General features: G+C 37.5%; 1 protein-coding gene across 22 annotated transcripts in view; it reads right to left on the bottom strand.

The window, feature by feature from the left end:
• The window catches only part of FNDC3B (fibronectin type III domain containing 3B), a 366392-nt gene that overhangs the window by 283351 nt on the left and 60564 nt on the right, over positions 1-22477 (bottom strand). For 12 of the 22 annotated variants that reach the window (XM_058295312.2, XM_058295320.2, XM_058295311.2 and 9 more), the window contains one exon: positions 11911-12049. The exons of 2 other annotated variants lie outside the window; for them this stretch is intronic. In XM_058295312.2, the coding sequence (XP_058151295.1) occupies positions 11911-12021 (111 nt within the window). In that variant the 5' untranslated portion in view covers positions 12022-12049. Of the gene's footprint in view, positions 1-161; positions 183-2196; positions 2251-11910; positions 12050-22477 lie in introns of those variants that run through there. 8 more of the 22 variants (XM_058295301.2, XM_058295302.2, XM_058295306.2 and 5 more) reach the window with 2 other exon arrangements.

Below are 22477 nucleotides of genomic sequence, written 5' to 3'. Positions count from 1 at the left end.
AATTTTAAATTCAGAATGAAAAATAACCTCATAGGCTCAAGTCTTACAATTTTTTAGATTTCTTAAGTCTCAAAAACAGCCTCGCAGTGATGTAATTGCAAATGAAGGGTAAAGTTTAGAAGGGAAAGACACAAAGGCCCTCTCCTTACTCCTACTCTTACCGCCATCTCTCAACAGATGCTGAGCCCAGAGAGAACCCCTTCCCTTCCGTTAATCCAAGGGAGAGAACCATTCCTTGAAGAAAGAAAGAGAGCGACTGCCGTGGCTGAACCTCCTTCCTCATGGGAAGCAGGCAAGCAACCTTGTGCCTCCAAGCCTTTACCACTACTGCACAGCCCCCCACTCTCAGAATCTGGAGAGCCAGAATAACTGCCATCTTCTGGGGTAAAGGGGAAGATCATATAAGATAATGAAAGAAACACTCTTCTTCGTAAACTTTGTAAAATTTACCACTGTGCATAAGACCCAAGAAGATAAACAGATACATACCTATCCCAGGCAACGCCATCCTTCCTGAAAGATAGGACATGAGTTTTGACATACTTATTAGACATAAGTAGATGCAAATCCCAGCTCTGTGATTCCCCCACTCCAAGTACTCAACCTTCCTTATCTGTAAAAATGATCCCTACTTTCTAGGGTATAAGATTTCTGGATGAAATGATATAAATAAGTGCTTAGCACCATGCCTCACACCTCTAAAGTCCTCAAACGGTTACAATCCATTCCCTCCTCCACAAGGGAACAGGAACAAAGAAACCAAGGTATCAACTAAAAGCCATTCTTTTCAGCAATTTAACTTATCCCCAGAAATAACTACTGAAGTAAAATGAAGTCAGCAAGCTTACAAAATAACATTTAAGTTTGAGGTAAATGCCAAAAATTTAATAAGACACTTGCCATTCTTCCATTGTCATAAATCTGACCTTTAATATATGTCTCCTTTATGTTGTTGAAGCATTGAAATCTATGGAAGAGTCAACCTTACAGTCAGCTCCCACCCCACCCCAGGTTTTAGAAGAACTGCTAAAAGATGAGTCCCAACAAAGAGGGACACAGCCGATGTGATGATTGTCTTCAAGCCTCCTTAATGGTGGCTCCGAAAGCGGGAAAGCAGCCTGAAGTAGTAGCATGGTATGGACAGACAGTTAATAAAAACTAGAACACTCCGTATCTAACCTGAGTAAGACACTTAGAAAAAAAAAGACTGAGAAGTAAGCAATCATCTATAAACATCTTTTAAAAATCCTCTAATACCCTAAACTCCACTCTCAACTGATTGTCGGGATCTTTAAATTCACAGACAGGATATAGAAAAACCTAAAGTCTAATTTCCCATTGCAAACCTGAAAAGAAAAATATGGATGTCATTCTACTATAAATCATACTACGCAAGTATTTTATATTTTTTTATTTTTAGGCATGACTAAAGCCACCAAATAAATTATAAAGAAACAACCATTCAATAAGGAAGCTTTTCATGTTGCCTTCTTGCCAAGCTTTTGCTAACTAAAAAGGATCTTAAATAAACCCATTCTGGCAATGCAAAACAAAAATGTAAATGGTGAAATTAGCAAAGATGAATGAACTGCATTATTCTGGTCAATTTAGCTACCAAACAACAGCATTACCAAAGCTCATGCTTTGGAGTGTCATGGCTTCTCTCATGAGCCAGAAGAACTCTTAACACCCCAATATAAAGTCCAAACAAAGTTTTGTCTGAGGCAGTGACATGATCCAGTGCTGAATTTTTCTAACAACGTAGAAAACGTAAGAATATTTTAATGACCCCCTCAAAAAAAAAGAAAAGAAAAGTCATGTAACATACCTGGATAATAGCCCACATCCACTTTCCTCCAAATCTAAATTTCGGCTCTCCAGAACTGATTTCCACTTTTCAAAAAGGAGCAGGAATGGAACCCTAATGACAGTGTTAAGTAGAGCTTTACTGATAGAAACTCTAGTCAACTTGTCCCCAAAGCTAGACCAGGTAGATATCTCTGGCTCTCTGCAGTCTCCACTTAACCGGCCAATTATTTTCAAAAGAGAATTCCTTGGCAAGGCAATTGGCTAAATGCAGACTCTGTATTTTACCCAAACACTCATCTACTATATTGCAAGAAGTAAAGAACAGGCAGCAAAACAAGGAATCAGACAGAGTCTAATTATTCTAGTTAATGATTGTGCTCAACATACCTGCTGCCCATTATACATATTCCCCCTCAGCAGATGATCCGAGCTGATGGTCCCCTATTAAGGAAAAAAGCCTCAGAAAAGCAATACCAGTGTAGGCTCATACACTAAAACAGTACAATGAATTTTGTTTCTCCTGGGGTCCCACTACTGTCTAGCTTAAAAGTTATTGTCACATTAGAGGTGTCTGGAAAAATGACAAGGGGGCACACCTAGATCTGGTCAATGCCAATCGAAATGAAGAAACAAATATAACCTGAAAGTAACTAAACTCCAAATTACCTAGATCAGATACAATACCCATGGTGCTTTTACAACTGGCTGGCTGTTTACTTTTACATTTAGAAATTAACTGTAATAGAGAAAGAGAATGAGAATGAATATCTGCATTTGAAACTTGGAGATAAATGTAACTTTATGTAGCTTACTCGCTGTTGTCATGCTTGAATTGTGTATTTTATACACAGTCACATTTTTTAATCGATCACTTAGACAAAAAAAAGGATTTGCCTTCATGAAAACAATTACAAACCTAACTTTTATATAACATTTTATATATATGAATTATTTATACTGTGCTATGATGTAAAACAATGGCTACCACATTACATTAAATATGACAAATAGGCATTTTAAAAAAGAAAAACACCAGAAATCAGAGGTTGGATCTCTGCTATCAAATTTAATCTTATTTTTAAAAAAGCGTTAATGTAGAAATGTTTAAATATAGATGTTTCACACAGGTAATACCAGGAAAAGCTCACTTTAAAAAATATATATATATTTCATTAAATAACTAAAGAAGACTCAATTCTTGGAGACTGTGAAAAATAGTAAAAACAAAACTATTTGCACCTCTGCCCTTGGAACCCTGATTCCTTGCATCTATTAACATGTTTAACGTTCCCTGACTAGACTACAAATAGTCAAACCAAAGGGCCCAGCTTATTTCCTTTGCCTTTCCTATGTGTTAGTGGATGCTCAAAAGGGCACATATTGGGGATCAAACATTTTTCACTGAAAACCAGAGGCCAAAACAATATATGGGTTCTAACTTGTAAGACATATAATTGAAACACTTATACAAAGTAATACTAACTAGAGCTCACAATAATTCATTTTACAAGTCACAAGCCAGGCAGAAAACTAAGACGCTTACATCAGTATGATGCGCAATGTCTATGCTAATAAATCTTAAACATTTTTGCTATATTTAAAACCCAATATACCTGAGCACAAAAAGCAGTTTCAGGGTGGCAGACTTGGCCCAGTGGTTAGGGCGTCCGCCTACCACATGGGAGGTCTGCAGTTCAAACCCCGGGCCTCCTTGACCCGTGTGGAGCTGGCCCATGCGCAGTGCTGATGCGCGCAAGCAGTGCCCTGCCACGCAGGGGTGTCCCCCGCGTAGGGGAGCCCCACGCAGGAGTGCACCCTGTAAGGAGGGCCACCCAGCATGAAAGAAAAGTGCAGCCTGCCCAGGAATGGCGCCACACACACGGGGAGCTGACACAACAAGATGACGCAATAATAGAGACACAGATTCCCGTGCCACTGACAACAACAGAAGCGGACAAAAACACACAGCAAATGGACACAGAAAACAGACAACTGGAGCGAGGGGGAGGGGGGGAAGGAAGGGGAGAGAAATAAATAAAAATAAATCTTAAAAAAAAAAAAAAGGCAGTTTCAAAGATAAAAGTTAACAACACCCAGGTTCCAAACTCAGATGACCGCAGAGCCCAGGAAGGTGAGGAAACTGAGCGGAGAGAGTGGAGATTGAGGATCACACTCCCTGTTTAAAGTGAGCAGCTGCTACTTTTTGTCAGTCAATTGTTGCCAAGTGGGAAGACCAGTCTAGTGTTACCACATGATCTGGTATTCCCAGATAAACTGAAAAATCCAGATTTTTGAAAGTAAAGCATCCAATTTTTCAATACTGGCACCTCCTTTTTTTTTTTTTTTTAAATTATAAAGGTCAAAGAAAATACACTTATGACAAATGCAACAAGTAGTCCATTTTCAAGCCCTGGTTTAGATTAACTAAATTGGTTCATTGCTTTTATCCTTCATCCATTCAAAGAGATTTACTCAGTGCCATCTCAGACACCAGGCACCTTGTGAACAAAATAAATGCAATCAAGCCCTGCTCTCCCTGAGCTTACAATGGAATCAGACAAATGTTCCAATAAGTTAAAAATAATCATAATTTTAAAACCACCATAATGCTTTAAATAGCCATTATTTTGCAGTATAACCTTACCACACCAGTACTTTTCCTTAATCCACCCTTTTTTTGATGGCAGCTCAATTTCTACCTTTTGAAGGATATCACTAGATCTTGTATCTTATTATTACTGCCTTTGGCTAATTAAATTCTGAAATGTCTCTCAACACAGCTCAGAGCTGTCAAAATTATACGTAATATGCCATAATTATTGTGGGTGCCATATATAGCAACATCTTCTAATGACACGGCATCATCATCCTCCTTTCTGAGACAGAGTTTCTGGGTAGGTTATTCTTTTCAAAGGCCTTCGTAGTGGGCAGAATTGGCAAATCTAAGGCAGAGAGGACTGAAAAATCACACCATAGATCTGGATAAACGTATACCTTTTCTTACAGTTAAAAGGAGTCCCGTTGAAGCCGGGCTGGCTGCCTCTGCCACCAGGAAGGAGCTCTGGTGGAGGAAAGCTGGAAATCTACATCTCTGTGGAGGAACAGCCATCAAGGCGACAACAGGTGGTCTGCCAGACTGGATGCAAAAGACTGTGAGGAAAAGATCCACTAACAAGAATACTGAGTAGGAAAGGCTAGATAAGATAAAGATATTATAGAGTGTGCAGATGAGGTTTGTCCTTAATACAGTATTCGCTCTTCACTGTATATACTCACTACAGAATATTCTCATTTAATAAAATAGGAATTGATATATTATATGTGAAGTCTGAGTAACAGTCCTAGCTTTTCTTCAAATTAGGTCCCCATTCCAGCTCAACCTCCTGCAGATACTCTTCCTGCCCCAGTCTGTTTTCCTGGGTCTCCCTACCCTACCCCCATTCCCCCACTGCATACATTCTGTAATACAATCATTTCTCCTGTGGCTCTACACATGTATAAATACAGCCCTTTTTTTTTTTTTTTTTTTTGTAAACCACGTTTCTTTCCTCAGCTAGACTGCACATTCCTTTAGGGTAAGAACAGTGGTGTCTTATTCATCTTTGTACCACCAGCCCCTAATACAGTGCTAGCAAGTTGACATTTGACAAATGTGTATTAAAATGAATGAATCTACTATCCAATCACTCCTTAATTCAGTCATAAATCCTACTCACACTCCTTTCTACCCCAAAACTCAGAGATGAAAGGCTGACAATATCTTGAAACCAGAAGCCTTTATAAGTTTCAGTAGTAAAGGGAATGTGGATGGCAGTCTGTGATAATTTAAGCATTTGCACAAGTTGTATATTTCTCATACACCTTGATGTTTAAGAGCCAGAACAGAGACTGAACTTCCTCAAACCTGATTTTCCAAGCCCAACATTTGACCAGCATCTTTCTACTTTCTTGTTCAAGCCCAGTCCCTAAGTAGGACTGTATCATAAAAGAGCCATAAAATAATGTCATTCAACAATAAAAGCTGTAACCTCTTTTTCATTGCCAGTCTCCATTCTCATTTGGATCTTTTTTATTTCCCTTGGGCAATCTTCCAAAGAGCTGTTCATTCATTTTTCTATGCTATACTAATTGTAAAACTTTCTTTCTGTTGGAATATCTGAGGAACAGACAGGATCTGTTATATGCAAAACTCTTCACAGATCACCACTGACGAGGCTATCAGTGCATTTAAAGAGTAACCTGTGCAGTGAGAAAATTTCAACTGCTGAACTCAACAAGAGAGCTGTCAGGGGATAAGTATTAAGAAGATACCAACTACAACAGAAAAGGTCACTGGATTAGGAGAGCACTTTTGATATAAAAGACATTCTGATGATAAATACCATCTGAACAGGGAAAGTTTTAATATGTTTAATATGCTGTCTGAAAATGTGTACTCAAAAGAAAACTATGTATTCTATCTAGAAGAAACAAAGGCTTAGAAAAAGAAGAAACAAAAGTGGGGGTGCAGGGAAGGACCTTCACTGACAGTGAAGTGACATGCTGAATGCGAGAAATAGGCAAAGTCAGGGAAACTGGACATGGTATGGCAACGTTAACTTCCTGTCTTCCAGGGCAAATGTGTTAACATGCTATCCTGAGCTAGCAGGAGAGGCATGTTTTCTTTACACTTAAAGAGATCTACTTCCCACAGAACAACATTAAGAACTCTCATTAGCAAGTAATATCCTGAAGGAGATTGAAAGGAAAAAAGGAGCTAGAGATAAGATATACTGTATGACAAACAGACTAACATTTACTAGGTGCCTTTCATACGCTAAATGCTAGTCAGGACAAAAGGCATCTAACCAAATGCTCACCGACTAGGAACTCACTGCCTAGTCAATGTGTATATGAGAAGAATCACAAAGAATAAAAGAATATAAGATGGCATACTACCCTCATGCAGGTTATAAGTGTCACAAGTTAAATCAGAAAATCAGTAGACTCTCTCATCCTATGTTGATATTTCTTAACCTAATGGTTTCCTCATTTAACTGATGGCTTCGATATTCTTCTTCAGTGGTTATTAAAATATTAAATCAACAGGAAAAGCCAGAAAATGGGCTGATGTTTACCTTTGATGCTCAAAAGTAAATGCTACGTTTTTAAATTCTCTAAGGTGTACTAAAAAGTCCATAATAAAGGCGGTTAAACTAATATACCACTAGAGGTTTCGATAATGTTAACATAGGTACTAATTCTTTGATTACTGAAAGGTGTTCACCATAATTTATAAAGCCAAACATTAAACCTCAGGTCAAAACCTGACTTTTGTTACTTAAGAATAGTGTTCATTTAAGCATATTAAAAGAAGCAAACTTCATTTAGCTATGCTGGGCTGTAATTGTTTAGAGGTAGAAGAAACTACAAGTGCAAAAGCAGATACTTCATTTAGAAAACAATAATTCAAAATAAAGCTGTTAAGTTCCACTCCTAGGTATATAACCTAGAAAAATGAAAGCATATATTCCCACAACAAGTTGCACATGATGTTCATAGCAGCATTATTCATAATAGCCAAAAAATGAAAACAACCCAAATACCCACTAATTGATGACAGATAAACAAAATGTGGCAAGTCCATACAATGGAATATTATTTGGTAATAAAAAGGAATGAGGTACTTATACACAAAAGAACCTGGATGAGCCTCGAAAACATTATGCTAAGTCAAAGAAGTCAGATGCCAAAGACCACATATTGTATGCTTCCATTTATATGAAATGTCCAAAAAAGACAAATTAACTATAGAGACAGAAAGTAGATTAGTGGTTACCCTAGGACTGGAGTCGGGGGTGAAGAGGTATGGGGAATGACTGCTGATGCATTATAGGGTTTCTTTGTGGGGAGATAAAAATGTTCAAAAATTAGTTGGGGTCATATTTGCACAATTATAATGTGAATATACTAAAATTCATTGTATTGTATACTTAAAATGGGTGGATTATATTTCACAAAGTTGTTTTAAAAAAATAATAAAGGGAAAGTCTAAGGTCATGTGTGTTATGAAAAAGATAAAAAAATGTAACATGGAACTGTATAGCACAGAAAAACCACATGCAAAATATGAATATAGGTAAAATTGCATTTATAAGACCATTTTTCTTTGAAGCTGAACAAATATGTTAATACTACAAGATGTTAATATCAGACCAAAAAAAATCACATTATGCTAAGTGAAAGAAACCAGACACAAAGTACTACATATTGCATGATTCCATTACACCAAAATGTAAATATAAATCAATTTATAAAGATGAAATTAGATTAGTGGTTAGGTAGGGCTGAGGAAGGATTGCTAAGGGGTGTGGAGGTTTTCTTTTTGGAGTAATGAAATTGTTCTAAAATTTTTTTTCATGATGAATGCACAACATTGTGATTATACTAAAAGCCACTGATTATACACTTTGGATAGATCATATGATATGTGACTATCCCAATAAAACTATGCTACTTAATAAACAAATAAATGAATGTGAAAAAAAAGTAAAGCCAATGAGTAAGTTGCTTCTGTCCTCATTGTTTTTGTTGTTGTTCATTTTTTAGCAGATAATATATTAAAAAATCTCTTCACTCATAATGAGGATGCCTCTTTTTTATTCTCATTTTCTGCTACCTGTATAAAATGACAAACCAAGGTTTCCAACTTAAGGTGACTTCAGATGATGATAATTAACATTGTCTCTTACTTAGAGAGCCAGAACAGAGCATGCTACCATGAACCAGTCCTAATTAAATCCAGATAACACCACCACAACAGAAATCAGGAGGACAAGGGCTATGGGAACTGAAGAACTTTCTCATAACTGTGGTTCTTTTGCATATATAGAAATGTTTAGAATCTCCTTTACACAGCTGCAAAGTATTAAGAATGCTGTAAACACATACAAGGTAAGCGGTGTCACTCCTGAAGGACATTTAGAGAGAGGCAGAGCCCCGTGGATCAAAAGTGGCTACAGTGCCACCTACCTTAAAAGAGAGCGGATGTAACCCAGTGGTTGAGTGCCTGCTTCCTATGTACAAGGTCCCGGGTTCAATCCCCAGTACCTCCTTAAAAATAGAGGAACTACATCCTTAAAAAAAAAAAAAAAAGAGCAAGCAGCAAATACCAACAGATGCCCTGGGCAAGCACTCAGTATTTGTGCAATCCCAGGGTCCCAGATTCTTTCTTGAATACTCATCTTTGGTCCTTGTTTGTTTTGATCAACCTCTCCCCCTCGCCTACCTTCACCTCCTTTCTAATATTTCTCCACCCTTGTTGGGTTTGCTCGCTCCTCCAGTCTGTCTTTCCCTTGAGCCCTGGCCCAGGTTCCCCACACAAGCCCTGAGGAGCTCTACCGCACTGACCTAGGCCAAAGCTAAATGGTGGGACCAAAATAAAAGAGCAGAGGATGAAGGCAATGAGTGAAACACAGGATGCGGACTCTGGGATAGAAAGGAGAAAAATGTCAAGCACAGAGGCCACTCATGTAAGGCAAATATGAGGCCATGATAAACCCTGGGGTTGGTCCTGGGATGGGGATATTTCCAACGTGCTCTGCCTACTAATTCTGCCTCATTAAGGGAAATCTAGAGTTGATGACAATCAGTAGCTTGGCCTACATAACCTATAATGTTACTGTTTCCAACCCAATCAAAATATACTTACCAATAAGACTCAAACACTTCCTTCCCATGAGAGTTTTTAACATACATGTACCCCATTTTGAGAAAGCTTGATATCTGACTGTGTATAAAACAGATAAATTATCAGCCTTTCCCTTTCTAAACTTTATAGAAAGCTTCCTGAATGAAATAAATATGGGATTTTGTTAACCAAAATTACTAAGCAGCATCTGCTTTGAAATGAGGTTAATGTTCAGAATAAGGAAATGGCCTCTTGGCCTTCTGAGGAGATCCTCAGCCTGTTCAGTCTCCAGTCATTACTAAGGGCAAAGGACATTTATTTCTGAGAAAACTGAAAATCCTGTAACTGAGAGTCCTGGATGTTGGTTAAGAAACTACAAAAAGTCCATTCTGGGCAAAACAAAATACAGAAATGAGGGGGAAACCAACAAAACAAAAAAATGGTCTACAACAAAAAGGACACGCAGTCCCAGGTCTTAGGCTACTTAGGTAAATGGGAGTTTAGTCACATTTTAATACCCTTTTTTTTTAATTCCTAAAAATTAGTAAAAGGAAGAAAACACAAACACTGCATCTTGAAGCCATTCATAGCACTTAGAGACTTTGCCATATATGGGTGGAACACAGTGAGCAGAAGAACAGTCAGAGAATGGTGAAGAGAGGGGCAAAGTCTAGATGCATTAAGACTGACAGACCATGGTACTGCCTGTGGATCTTATGACATGTATGGCAGGAAGGCTTTAAGCAAGGGAGTGACATATTGCAGCTTATGTTTATAAAACAGCGCTGGGGAAACGGACTTTGGCCCAGTGGTTAGGGCGCCCGTCTACCACATGGGAGGTCCGCGGTTCAAACCCCAGGCCTCCTTGATCCATGTGGAGGGGAATTAAATAAATAAAAATAAATCTTTCAAAAAAAAAAAAAAAAAAAAAAACAGTGCTCAGGCTGCTGTGTGGTAAATGATTTCTAGTGGGGAAAAGGTAAAAGCAGAGAGACCAGTGAAAAGGACTGTCCTACTCTGGTAAGATATGATGGCTTGGAATCCAGGAGTGGTAGTGGAAATGAAGTGGAAATGCAATGTCTGAATTCAGAAAACGTTCCTGAGGTAAAGCCAATGGGAGTTGGTGACTCTGGGTCTGAAGAGGAATGGAAGGTAAGGAAGATGAGTCAGTAAGTACAGGCTCTACTTAGAGAAGTATTGCTAAAAAGGGAAACAGAGATGAGGGGTGCTAAATGGGGAAAAGATAGTTAAGTGAGGGGGGTTTGTTACATTGGGTGGGGGAAGGAGTAGTTGTTTTTGTGTTTAATGATCCAGTGGTGAGAAAGATGAATGAATCAGGAGAAGAGATATCCTCATCAGTGGGTGGCTAGAAGGAATGGAATTTAGTCAACTGACATTTATTGAGCACCCATTAGATGTTCTTGGTTCATAATCAGGTCACAGTCAAGTGCAGGAAAAAAATCACAAGTAAATTATTAATCAGAAGATCCAAAAGATGTATATTCAAATATCTATGTACTCTGACCAATGGAAGGTATTAATTTACTATGATAGAAGAGGGAAAGTACTACATGAAAAAGTTAACTGATTCCACTTATTTGAATTATTCATATATTTTGGCCAAATATTTTTCAAGCAATTGTTTCTAATTCTACTTTTCATAAAACAAAGACTTATTTTCATGCCTCTAAAGATCTATACAAAGAAAAAATATTTATTTAGTATAAGACTGAATGAACCCAGTTTTGTAATCAATAAAAAATTAATATTATCATATAATATATAGTTCAATCTCTAATATTTTTTTCAATTTTTACTTACCATTTAAATTTTTTCTCAGGCACTACATGAATAATAAGTTAAGAAATAACTTTTCTAATCTGTAACGGTAAGCAACTAGAGACAAAGAAGTTTTATAGAAGATAAGTACCACTGCCTTTTGAGCAACAGACGTTTGGAAGGGCTATTCCAGGAACCAAGCAGGATTCGCCCTGACTTGCCCATGTAGTCAGGTCAGTAACTCTGCAGCAAGAAGAGAACTCACTGGCCTTCTCCGAGATCAAATCCTGACCCACTGAGCATCCTGCTCTGGCCAACCAACACACCACTCAAGCACAATGCATGGCATGAATAAACAATTACTTTAGTCGAAAGACATATATATTTTCAAAGCAATTCATTTCAAAAATCAGATCTTATTTTGATGCTTCAAGAATACTAAGAGCAGGAGGTGGGATTTGCTGTGCTATAAAATCACAATTTCTTCCTGATAGTGTAAAAACCATGACATAATTCTACAACAAAAAACCTACCTACCTCTAGAAATAGTAAGGCTGAAAGTCACAGAACTTTGATCTCAAAATAAGACAATTTCTGAGTCAGCATTCCCCTCTTAAACAATTTGATTTAAATCTCCCTCTTACTACACCAACCTGTTGAGCTGCATCTCCATTTACCAAATGAGGCATCATGGCAACTTCTCCGTTCAGCAATGGTGGCAGTTCCAGAGGGATTTGGTCGGTCATCATCATTGTGACGTACATTCATGGAGAATTTCTCTCAACTGACTTCCTGCAAGAGAACCACCATTTTTTATAGGCTATAGGACCACAAATAATTATCACCTGTAACATTACATACCTGCAATCTAAGTATTCCATCGTGAAGTGAGCTGAAACCCAAATCATTCTAATCACCAAGTACTGTATTATTTTGTCAGGCCTCGAGCCAAGAGTAGAGCAAAGGCAATAACCTGAACTAAGCGACCAAAATCTGAAACCCCAAGCAGCCATGTGAACACGACCTCTAATGCCTTGGCACTGTGATCTAGTTATAAATTTTAAAAACGTATGAATAATAGTAACTACTCTACCCTAGGGATCTGAGGATAAAATGAAATAACAACTTGAGAAGGTAAAAGTGCCAAACAAAAACATGATGGTATCATTACCCTTAAGGTAATTGCCAAGACAGAAAGTAAATTAAAATAGAATGACCTATAACTATTAGTCATGAATACAGATTTCCTTTTCATGAGGAACAAAATACTGATCAGAGTTAATCCAAGCAAGAAGACAAACTGCAATGGTGCAATTGCTGCAATTTCTGACTTTACCATTAGTTTATTAATTAACCACATTCTAATTATATCTCTCCTATAGTTTTCTTGAATAATAATTTAACTGGTTGCTTTTGCACATCTTGAGCCTTCCTTTATCTCTGTCACCTTGTACAGAGTATGGCTGCATTGAAGGTTCCATTCTTGTTCCCACAGAACCAATGAAATCCACACAAGAATTCAAAACAACACGAAGTCTACTTCTGTTCTGTAATAATTCTTGCCATGAACATTTAGCTTTTCAATACAATAACAAGAAAATAATAATAAACTCCTATTTAGAATAATTTGTTTTTCAAGAAATACGTAATATCCTTCCCTTGTGCCTAAAATTTATGGCACAGAATGGATAACACCGTGAACAAAGAAGAATAAATATACATACATGTATATACACACAGACACATACTGCCCTGATTTCAGAAACAAACTGTCATATATATCAGTTGAAATTTTTATCATTCATAATAAAGTTTCAAATTTCAGATTCAAGAGTATTTAGTCACTGAAGGCTTTATAGCTCAATAGATTATAAGCAAATCAGGCAAAACAGTATGGCAAATCCTTTAAATTTGTCTCACAGGTTGATAGAAAAAAATATTTCTTCTCATTTTTCAACACTCCCATTCTGAACATTAAATATACTCTCCACCTTTCCATCCTGCCAAAATATATAAATAAATAAATAAATAAATAACTCTTGTCTGAAGTATCAAATGATGCATAAAGGCAATCCAAGGGATTATAAACTTTTTTATTTAAATAGGCAAAATTTTACACTATTCATTATAACCCTTTTTGGAGAAACTGTTTTAAGCACCAAACAACAAAGTCTCGTCCCATCTATAGAAGCACACTCTATAATAGCAGGTCTTATAATTCATTGTTAATAGTAACATGCTATTTTATGAGGCAATTACTCAGTTCCTAAGTGAATAAAAGTACAAAACCCAAAGCCCCATAGTTTATCCTGATGAAGAAGCAGATTCTTTCACAGTAAAATTGACTATGATAATTCCATTGACATCTTCATGACATCACTGTTTGACTCAAGTCAAATGATGAACATGGAATACTAATGTCCATTTCAATTTTATTTCTAGTATACTTTATCCTATTAGTGCATGAGGAAATAATGGCTACTTTTCTTAGATTGACAATATGACATAGGCTTTTCTTAAGTTTAATGTTTCTTCAAAATTGCAAGTTGCATAAATAGAATAAAAATATACATTAGGGGCCCAAGTATAAGCGTTTAGGGATAAAGAAGCCCTCCAGGCTCTCTTCCACCTTTTCCTCACTCTTCTCCATGGAGGAGTCCCAGGCCACTTGCTACGAGGCCACAGCTGAGACTGTGGCTCTCTGTCCTCTCTGCTAAGGCAGTAAGCTCCAAAGCCCTCTCCCAGGAGTACTTGTCATTTCACAGATCAGCATGAGGAGTACTCTCTTAATTTTCACTCAACAAGGCAGAATAAGTAAATCACATCAGAACCTGTTCCTAGGTCCTTTCTGCCTCTCGATTCTTCCATTAGGCATAAGTAGAACAACTGGTGATGCAGGTTTGGGAGGGTGGAGGAAAAGGGACATACGTGGGGATCCACTGGAGTCAGGACCGGCTTGCTTGAGTTGAATCTACTTATGCTTCACATGGTCCAATTCAGCTAACTCAAGTTTTCAGCATTGGGGTTTGAACCTCAAATCCAATTAACAGTGCTATTTTGTTTCTATTTGTCATTGTTTTTTGTGTGGACACTGGGGGTGGGGAGAAGAAAGAGGTGGAAGGTGGGAGAGATAGTTGTGATTTAATGCAAATTTCTGGCATTCCTATCCCTATTCCTGGTCCCCTATCCCTAATGCCAAAGAATGTCTTAATATCAACATTGTATCTAAGACTGACAGTCACAGTTTAGGAAACCCTTTTGGTTGGTGTAGTATTAAACAAGAGGATGAAGCAACCCAGGCCCACTGGGTAGCACTTGTAAGCACAGGTGCCAAGTCCAAAATAAGAAGGGAGCTAAACTCCAGGTTCTGCAATGGTGGGAATAAAATGAAGAGGCCCCTAGGCCCAGGTCCACAATGCTTTACAGAGTTAGGAAGGGAGAGTATGAGGGCAGACAGAGAACAGCAAAAACATTTCTTTTAGTATAGGATTTACATCCAAAGGAACAAAGTCCATTAAAACAAAGAGAAAATTGTATTTGCTTTCCAAAAAAAAAAAATGTTTTTTTAAAGATTTATTTTATTTCTCTACCCTTCCCCACCCCCCCATCTGCTCTCTGTGTCCATTCGCTGTGTTCTTCTGCTTCCGCTTGCATTATCAAGTGGCACCAGGAATCTGTGTCTCTTTTTTGTTGCATCATCTTGCTATATCAGCTCTCCATGTGTGCGAAGAACCACTCCTGGGCAGGCTGCGCTTTTTGCACATGGGGTGGCTCTCCTTGCAGGGCGCACACTTTGCAAGTGGGGTACCCCTATGCAGGGGCACCCCTGCATGGCAGAGCACTCCTTGCATGTGGCAGCACTGCACATGGGCCAGCTTACCACACTGGCCAGGAGTCTCTGGAGATCGAACCCTGGACCCTCCATATGGCAGACGGACACTCTATCAGTTGAGCCACGTCCACTTCCTTGCTTTCAAAATTTTATAGACAACTTTGGGTAATGTAGCTATTTCAAAAAGAAAAATATGACTATATCTTTTTTTTTTTTCCTAGTAAGTGATCAATTATCTACCTCAAATGATGTGTATAGGTTATTCCAGTTTGCTGGAGCAGAGATGGAAAGGAAAAACAGGATTAACTGTATATAAAAGAACATCAATTGTATGTACAACCCTTCCTTAGAAAGTCTATGGGGGAAATTTTATATGTTGAGTGAAAATTAAGAGAGTACTCCTCATGCTGATCTGTGAGCAGACAACTGGGGGGGAGGGGGGAAGGGAAGAGAAATAAATAAAAAATAAATCTTTAAAAATAAAATTAAATTAAATTAATTACACATTGGGGAGTAGGTAAGCTCAATGGTTGAGCGCCTGCTTCCCATGTAAAAGGTTTCAGGTTTAATTCCCGGTACCTCCTAAAAAACAAAACAAAAAATAAAATAAAATTAATTACATATTTTCATACTTCATTAAGAGCAGGATGGCCAATAAGCTTATCTTTTCTTAGGGATTAAGGTCATTGTGGACAATACTGTTTTAGTGATAAGCATAAAGTGATGTACTAGGTAATTAATGAAGCATTTTAACCTTAAATATCCAGAGAAATTCACACCTCTTTGAATTCTTACTCTTAATTTTTATGGATCTCTCTTTTTTTTTCCTCTCTCTCTCTCCCCCACCCTCCCTCTCCCACTCTTCCTGCCTCCCTCTCTCCCCTTCACCAGGCAGTACTGCTAACCACACTCTTTCAAATCTCAGGATCACAGACACACTAAATCTGCCATTCCAAATTTGGAGCTTGGAGGCCAGACTGCTAGTTATACAAAAAGCCAAATGGTCTGAGTGAAGGTCTCAGACCTCCCTATGTGCACTACAACACCTGCCTTGACTACTTATGGATTATCAGCTGTGACAGTAGCTGAGTGTGCCAGATGCATGATCTGTGGATAAAGGAACTGCATGAGAAACCAACCTAATGAAACACTGATATTCTTGGTCAAAGTACCTTCTGCCCCAGACAGATGTTTATCTGAGCTGGCCAAATCTCTCACAGAATTCACACATTTCATTCAAAGCTGTGCCATATCTACACTATCCACACCGTCCACACATGACAGAGATCTTGTAATAAATTCATATTTAGACCTAACTACACTTTACAAATCCATCAAATTCAAGCCATTCCACGAAGGATGTATGTGCTGCAAAGCAAATCAGAATGAACAAATGGAAAATAGATTATTTCTACTAGAATGCATTTTCCTCATCCTCTGACCTGTTTTTTCCCCACTCAAAGCTTGAAAGGTTTCTCTCCTAGTCTTCATTTTGTTCTTACCTATACATCCATCTCAAAGAATTTGGTAATAACCACAGGTCTTCTCAACTTCTCCCTCTAACCACACATCCTAACACTAAAACCACAAGTGCTTCATGCCCAGCCAGTTCTATTTTTCTGATTGACAGGGAAAGGATGCCACATGAGCATTCGTGGTTAAAATGTCTCTCTCCTAAGAGAGCAAGTCTTTTCTATCTGTTAGCAAGGCCCAACATTACCAACAGCAACTCCAGGACTCTGGAAGTAGGACTCCGGAAACAAAATGGACAGATCCTCACTGTTAGCAAAATATTTAATTCTCTCCAAAGAGGCCCCCAAAGCTTTTCAAGAAAATCTTATTTTAAAAGAACATTACAAAGGGTTTTCAGTTTTTACATTTCTCTAGGCAACTAGCTTATTACTTTTTCCTCTTATTTTGCTTCCCCAAACTCCAAGTCTAAAAGGTTTTCCATGGTATTTTGGCCCCAGCATATACTAAAAAGCACACTGGCCAAATTTACGAAAACCCTAATTCTAAGGAAAGAACCTCAGATCCATTTCCAAAGGCCAGAGAGAGAAATTATATGCTAGGAAGAATTTCTGACTAAAAAATCAAAGCCCTAGTAACTGCTGGGAGAGTTTTAAGTCTGTGAACCTGGCCTTCAAATTAACAACAATATGATGGCCCTCGCTCTGTGGGATGATAACCCAAATTTCCTTACACTAATTCAAGACGTAAAAATTAGCAATATGGTACACAAATGAATTTCAGGTGATGAGAAAAAGAAACATAACACCACCAACAGGAACACAGTATAAGCATCAAAACCAAATAGGCTGGGAGATGAAACAAGATGACTCACTGAGTTAAATCACAAATCAGTCCTGAAGTACAGGCACCCAAGCTCACTTTATGGACACCCTGATGAAGTTTTTGACTGGACTTCTAGACTATCTCAATAAGTGTTTAAAAAGTAGTTGGTGTAACGAAACCAATTAAAGGAATGAATGTAAATGACCAATTTTAAATATTTGTTTCCATGCTCCAATCCAAAATACACTTTCAGAAACCAAATGGGCACATAAATTAGAGACCTACAAAGCAATTAGGTAAATAACCTAAAAGTAGCCGCTTCAGAATTCATATCACTAGAGTTAACCATAATTCCCTCTATTTCAAAAATCTGATCTTTGCCTATAAACATAGATTAACTCAATCACCTTCACATAAAACAGCATGTGGACATTTTCCTTACTACATGCTTATGTAGCCTGAGAAACATTTTGCCAAAGGCGTATTAGTAAAGTCAGACTTTGATTCATACATTAAAAAAATTTTTTTCCCTCTGTTAAATGTACCAGTTGACTTCTAATAAAGAGAATCTATTATGGGTCAATAGTATTGTTCTAGTCATTTACATAAAGTAACTTTCAAAAGAAAATGCTTTTTCCTGATTCAGTAAGGGGAGGGACATCAACAGTCAAATTGACAACTAGATAAACATATTAAATAACAGAAAACAGGATTTTTGTTTCACTGTATTACACTGGGGGGTAGGGTTACTAAGAAATTACTGGATTCTCTTTTAAAACAAAATAACTATCAGACAGCTAATGTTTTAAAAGTGATGACAAGCCTAGCTTCTAAATGGTTTCCAATATAAACATAAGCCTAACAAAACCTAATCTTAATTTATTATGACAAACCTTCATGCAGCTAATTTACACTTACTTATGACATGGCTATTAAAAAAAAAAAAAACTCCAGAAAAGTCAGAACTTGACAGAGAATCAGATCACACAGAACGAAGAGGAGGAGGAAGAAGAGAAAGAGAAAAGACAAAAGAAAGACTGCTTTCATGAACCCTCCCCCCATCCAGGTGGCCTATCATACAGGTAGTTAGTCACAAGGACTTGTCAGTCACAAGGACTTCCTAAATGTGTAGTCTTCCTTTCTAAGCATTATTAGCAAGATAAGAAAGGAACAAAGAAAAAAAGTTGTATGTGTCAATGGGACTAATGGGATATCAAAGAATCATGGGTTATTTTTATTTTCCTCATCTGGGGGAAATAAAAACAGCCTTTCTTCCAGCTCCAGGTTGGCTTTGAAAGGTAAATCCCTCCACTGATGTTTCAATACCTAGAAACCCTGAAAACACTTGCCATTCTAACCTTCCCAGAAAAACTAGAAACAGCCTTCTAACTATGGAAACACCAACAGCATAAATAGAAGGGGGAAGAAGCGATTAAAATAGAAACACATTCCAATCTTCTGTATCTCTGAAATTCCAGAAAAAATCTGCTTACCCATCAACACACACCAGACTGCTTCTACCACCCCTGCCACTGTCAGAGTATGGCTTTCTTTCCCCTTCCCAGGAACAGTAAACCAGAACCATGGGCATGGCCTCTGGCCATGTGGAATTAGCATGTGGGCTATTTATGAGCCTGATGTGGGGCACTATCATTGGACACAAGAAATCCTGGAGTGACTTTAGTGCTTTTCCTTAAACTAATCTCTTCTGTATGCTTCAGACAACCATAAGGAAAGAATACTTGGTATTGGGAAACACTACCCTCCCCCTATGATTTTTTGACAATCGAATTAAATAGAGCAAAAGGATATGGCAGAGACTAATAATTTTTATTAAAATTTTTGATAGCCCCTCTGCTTTAAAAATAAAAGTTCAAAGAATTGCTGTGTTATGGTATATTTTTAAAAAATTTTTAAACATAAAAGGCCCTAATAACAGAGCAACCTAAGACTAAATGCTGGAAAATCTGAGTCCTAATCCAGGGTTTGCCAATAATGAGCTCTGATTATGAGTAATTAATCTCTTTTTTTAGAAAATGACAAGATTTATAGATTAAATTTAAGGTTTTAAGTCTATACTATCAACTGTCCACTTAATACAGATTAAACCAAAGCTAAAAAGAAAGGTTAGCTTCCTGTATTTGTATGAATATAGCCTGACCCTTATGCATAAAAAGGATGAGAATGCAAGTAAAATATTGAAAAAACAGAATGTATAAATAGTGATGGTAATCACTGTGTTTTTATGCCAATGAAATCTAACTTTTACACCTGAGTTCTATATTGCTGCGCAAGAAAAACTCTTGCCATGGCTTGCCACTTGAATGAAGGAAGGAGTGGTGATAATTGTTCATGCAGAAAAACCTCTCGAGACATGAGCAGTACCTAGAGGTATGCGCCCAGCTGGTTGGTCGAGGCACAAATAGTCTGGAATTTGTCTTCTTGTCTGATATGTGTTCATTAGTGAAGTTAAATCACAGTTGTCTGAAAAAGCTCTTAACCTTAAAAACACTCATGCTTTTTGCATCCAATTATAAACATTTAAATCCACAGAAATCTTGCAAGTGGAATCTTTTTTAATTAATTTTTTAAAATCCTTTGGATTAAAATAGTTAATAATAATCAGTTCAAGCAACAAATCAAAAAAGAACTGTCTGTTGTGCTCTAGAGAGCAAGGAAGAGATACCAATCTCTAACACGTGGACCCTCCCCTTAAGAATGCATAGATGTTATTTTTTAATTTGGTTTTGCTTAATTGACAAAGCAGAGTCATGGTTGAACCTAAAACTACTGTATTGGAAAATGTCATTATTTAAAAGCCATTATTTCTGAGAGAAAAATGCCAAATATTTAAGGATTATATGAAAAACTACATGTAATATGAGACTTTTCATTCTTCCCCCATTAATATAGAGGTTATAGCCATAGTTCCTCAACATACTCCAAATTTTTACAGAAACAAAAACTAGAGAGAAAAAAATTAATCACCATATATATATACAATCTCTTTGGTCTCAGATCTACACACACACATAAATAGCTCAGTTCTGCAAATATTAACTAAATGGGAAAGGGGACCTCTATCTACAAAAAAGTTTACCAACCAAAGGTTTGTTTACTTTGCTTGTTGTTTTAAAGTGGTGCTTAAATAAGTTTGTAGACCTAATTAGATATTCTATGAGAACAACTAGAGTCAAGGTACACACATATCACAGTGAATCTCCCAGCCCTCACTGACATCACCAGCATGGCAGTCTAAGAACGAAAATTAAACATTCCAAAGCTATAAGCCCTTATTCTCACCTACCTTTGCCAGATACATTATCCAAGGAGAGTTAACCGAATATATGTATTTTCAGTGAAATTTAAAATTATATGACTGCTTCTTTATATCTTTTTCTATAGAATAGTGAGGGAAAAGCATAGAGAACCATAGTCTAAGAGTGGAGAAGTCATTAAAATGTCATTTCCAGGATCAGGACATTGTACCGAGTTGAGTGGGGAGCTGGAAAGAGATAAAATTTTAAGTCAGAAGGCCTGCTCTCCTGACCAGAAGCCCACTCCTCACCCAGCCTCTGGCACTACCACCAGTTTGGAGTCCCGAAAGCACTCTGACAGGTCCCACTGCTTGTCAGGGCTGTGATTCAAGAGATGTTCCTGCACAGGATTTCTGCGACTCATTTTCTTCATCTGTAATATGGTTGTTTGAACAAATGGCTTCTAGATTTCCCTTTAATGACATCTAGAATGCCTTTTATTATCCTATTTTGAGAGCTCTTTTGTGAATAACATTCACATTTGTGCATTCACCTGGGTACCTGATAACAACCATGCATACCACCTTTTATTAGGGAAAAAAAATGTGCTGCAAGCACCAAATAACTGATGGCTTTCAGGGAATGGTCTGGAGGAACAGCTCTGAAGCTGGTACTTCAGTCTGATGGGGAAAGGACACTATTTCAGGCACTTACACACTAAATTCTTAGCTTCATAGCATTCACATGAAGCAGACTATGGCCACTGAGGCTAAAAGAGGTTAAGTAAATTGTCCAAAGAGACACAGATAGAAAGCATGGTAAAAGGTAAATGCTCTTAGCAAGCTGATTTCAACACCGAAGAATTTGACAACGGAAAACAGGAACGGAGGAGCTGATGAAAAATTTACAGATTAGTGATTTTTTAAAATTAGATAAATCAATCACATGGTACAAAATTCAAAAGGTTCCAAAAGATATCCAATGAAAGTACATCAATCTCCTTATCCAGTCCCCAGGTCCCCTCCACAAAAACAACAATTGAGTTTTCAGGGTACTACCCAGGATAAAGATTTAATGGTTATTAATGAGTGTTTTAAAGTAGCTTAAAGAAGGTTAAGCAAATCCATTTTACTATCATGTAGCCCATATGGTTGAAAATTATAGGGGTGGGGAAGTGGGCGGGAGGCCACAGCGATAGCAGAAACCAAACTATATATCTACTGAAGTTGTTTTGAGCATATGATTTTAGTGAGATGTGTCATGATTAAACACAACAGCAGAATGACTTCAACAAAGGAAAGCCAATTATTGATGAGATTGCTAAAATAATGTTTTCCCTACATAGGGTCTCAAGATTCTATTTATTTAAAAAAAAAAAAAAAAAAACTTTCCCAAAGTTAAGTACATAACAGGTTGGAAGCATTTCTACTTAAAGAAAAAAGAAGGTAGCAATATTCCTTTGTAAAAAAATACCAAACATATTATCTGAAAAAGCTAAGTATCTACTACTTTGAGCATCCACTATGTGCTAGGCACTGTACTAGAATTCTAGGATTCTAGAAATAGAATGATGAGGCTAACAGCATTACAGTGAAATGTTATACTCGACTAACTAAAAACAAATCCACATTGGAGGCTTCTGATGAAATACCACACAAAGTCAACAGACCTCCATGCTCTATGAAACCTTTCATCTAAGATAAGTCCCAAAGTCTAAATTTGGTTTCCCAGCTGTGGCCTCTTTTCCAGTCTTTGAAATCTGACAAGTCTTCCAGAAGGTGAATTGGACTTCAAACATGCCCACTGCCACAATCTTCATTTCTGATTACCCAAGAG

This window comes from Dasypus novemcinctus, chromosome 4 (genome assembly GCF_030445035.2).
Source record: "Dasypus novemcinctus isolate mDasNov1 chromosome 4, mDasNov1.1.hap2, whole genome shotgun sequence".
In the NCBI taxonomy this organism is placed as follows: Eukaryota; Metazoa; Chordata; class Mammalia; order Cingulata; family Dasypodidae; genus Dasypus; species Dasypus novemcinctus.
The sequence above is the reverse complement of the archived record's forward strand: the minus strand, read 5'-3'. Positions and strand labels throughout refer to the sequence as shown.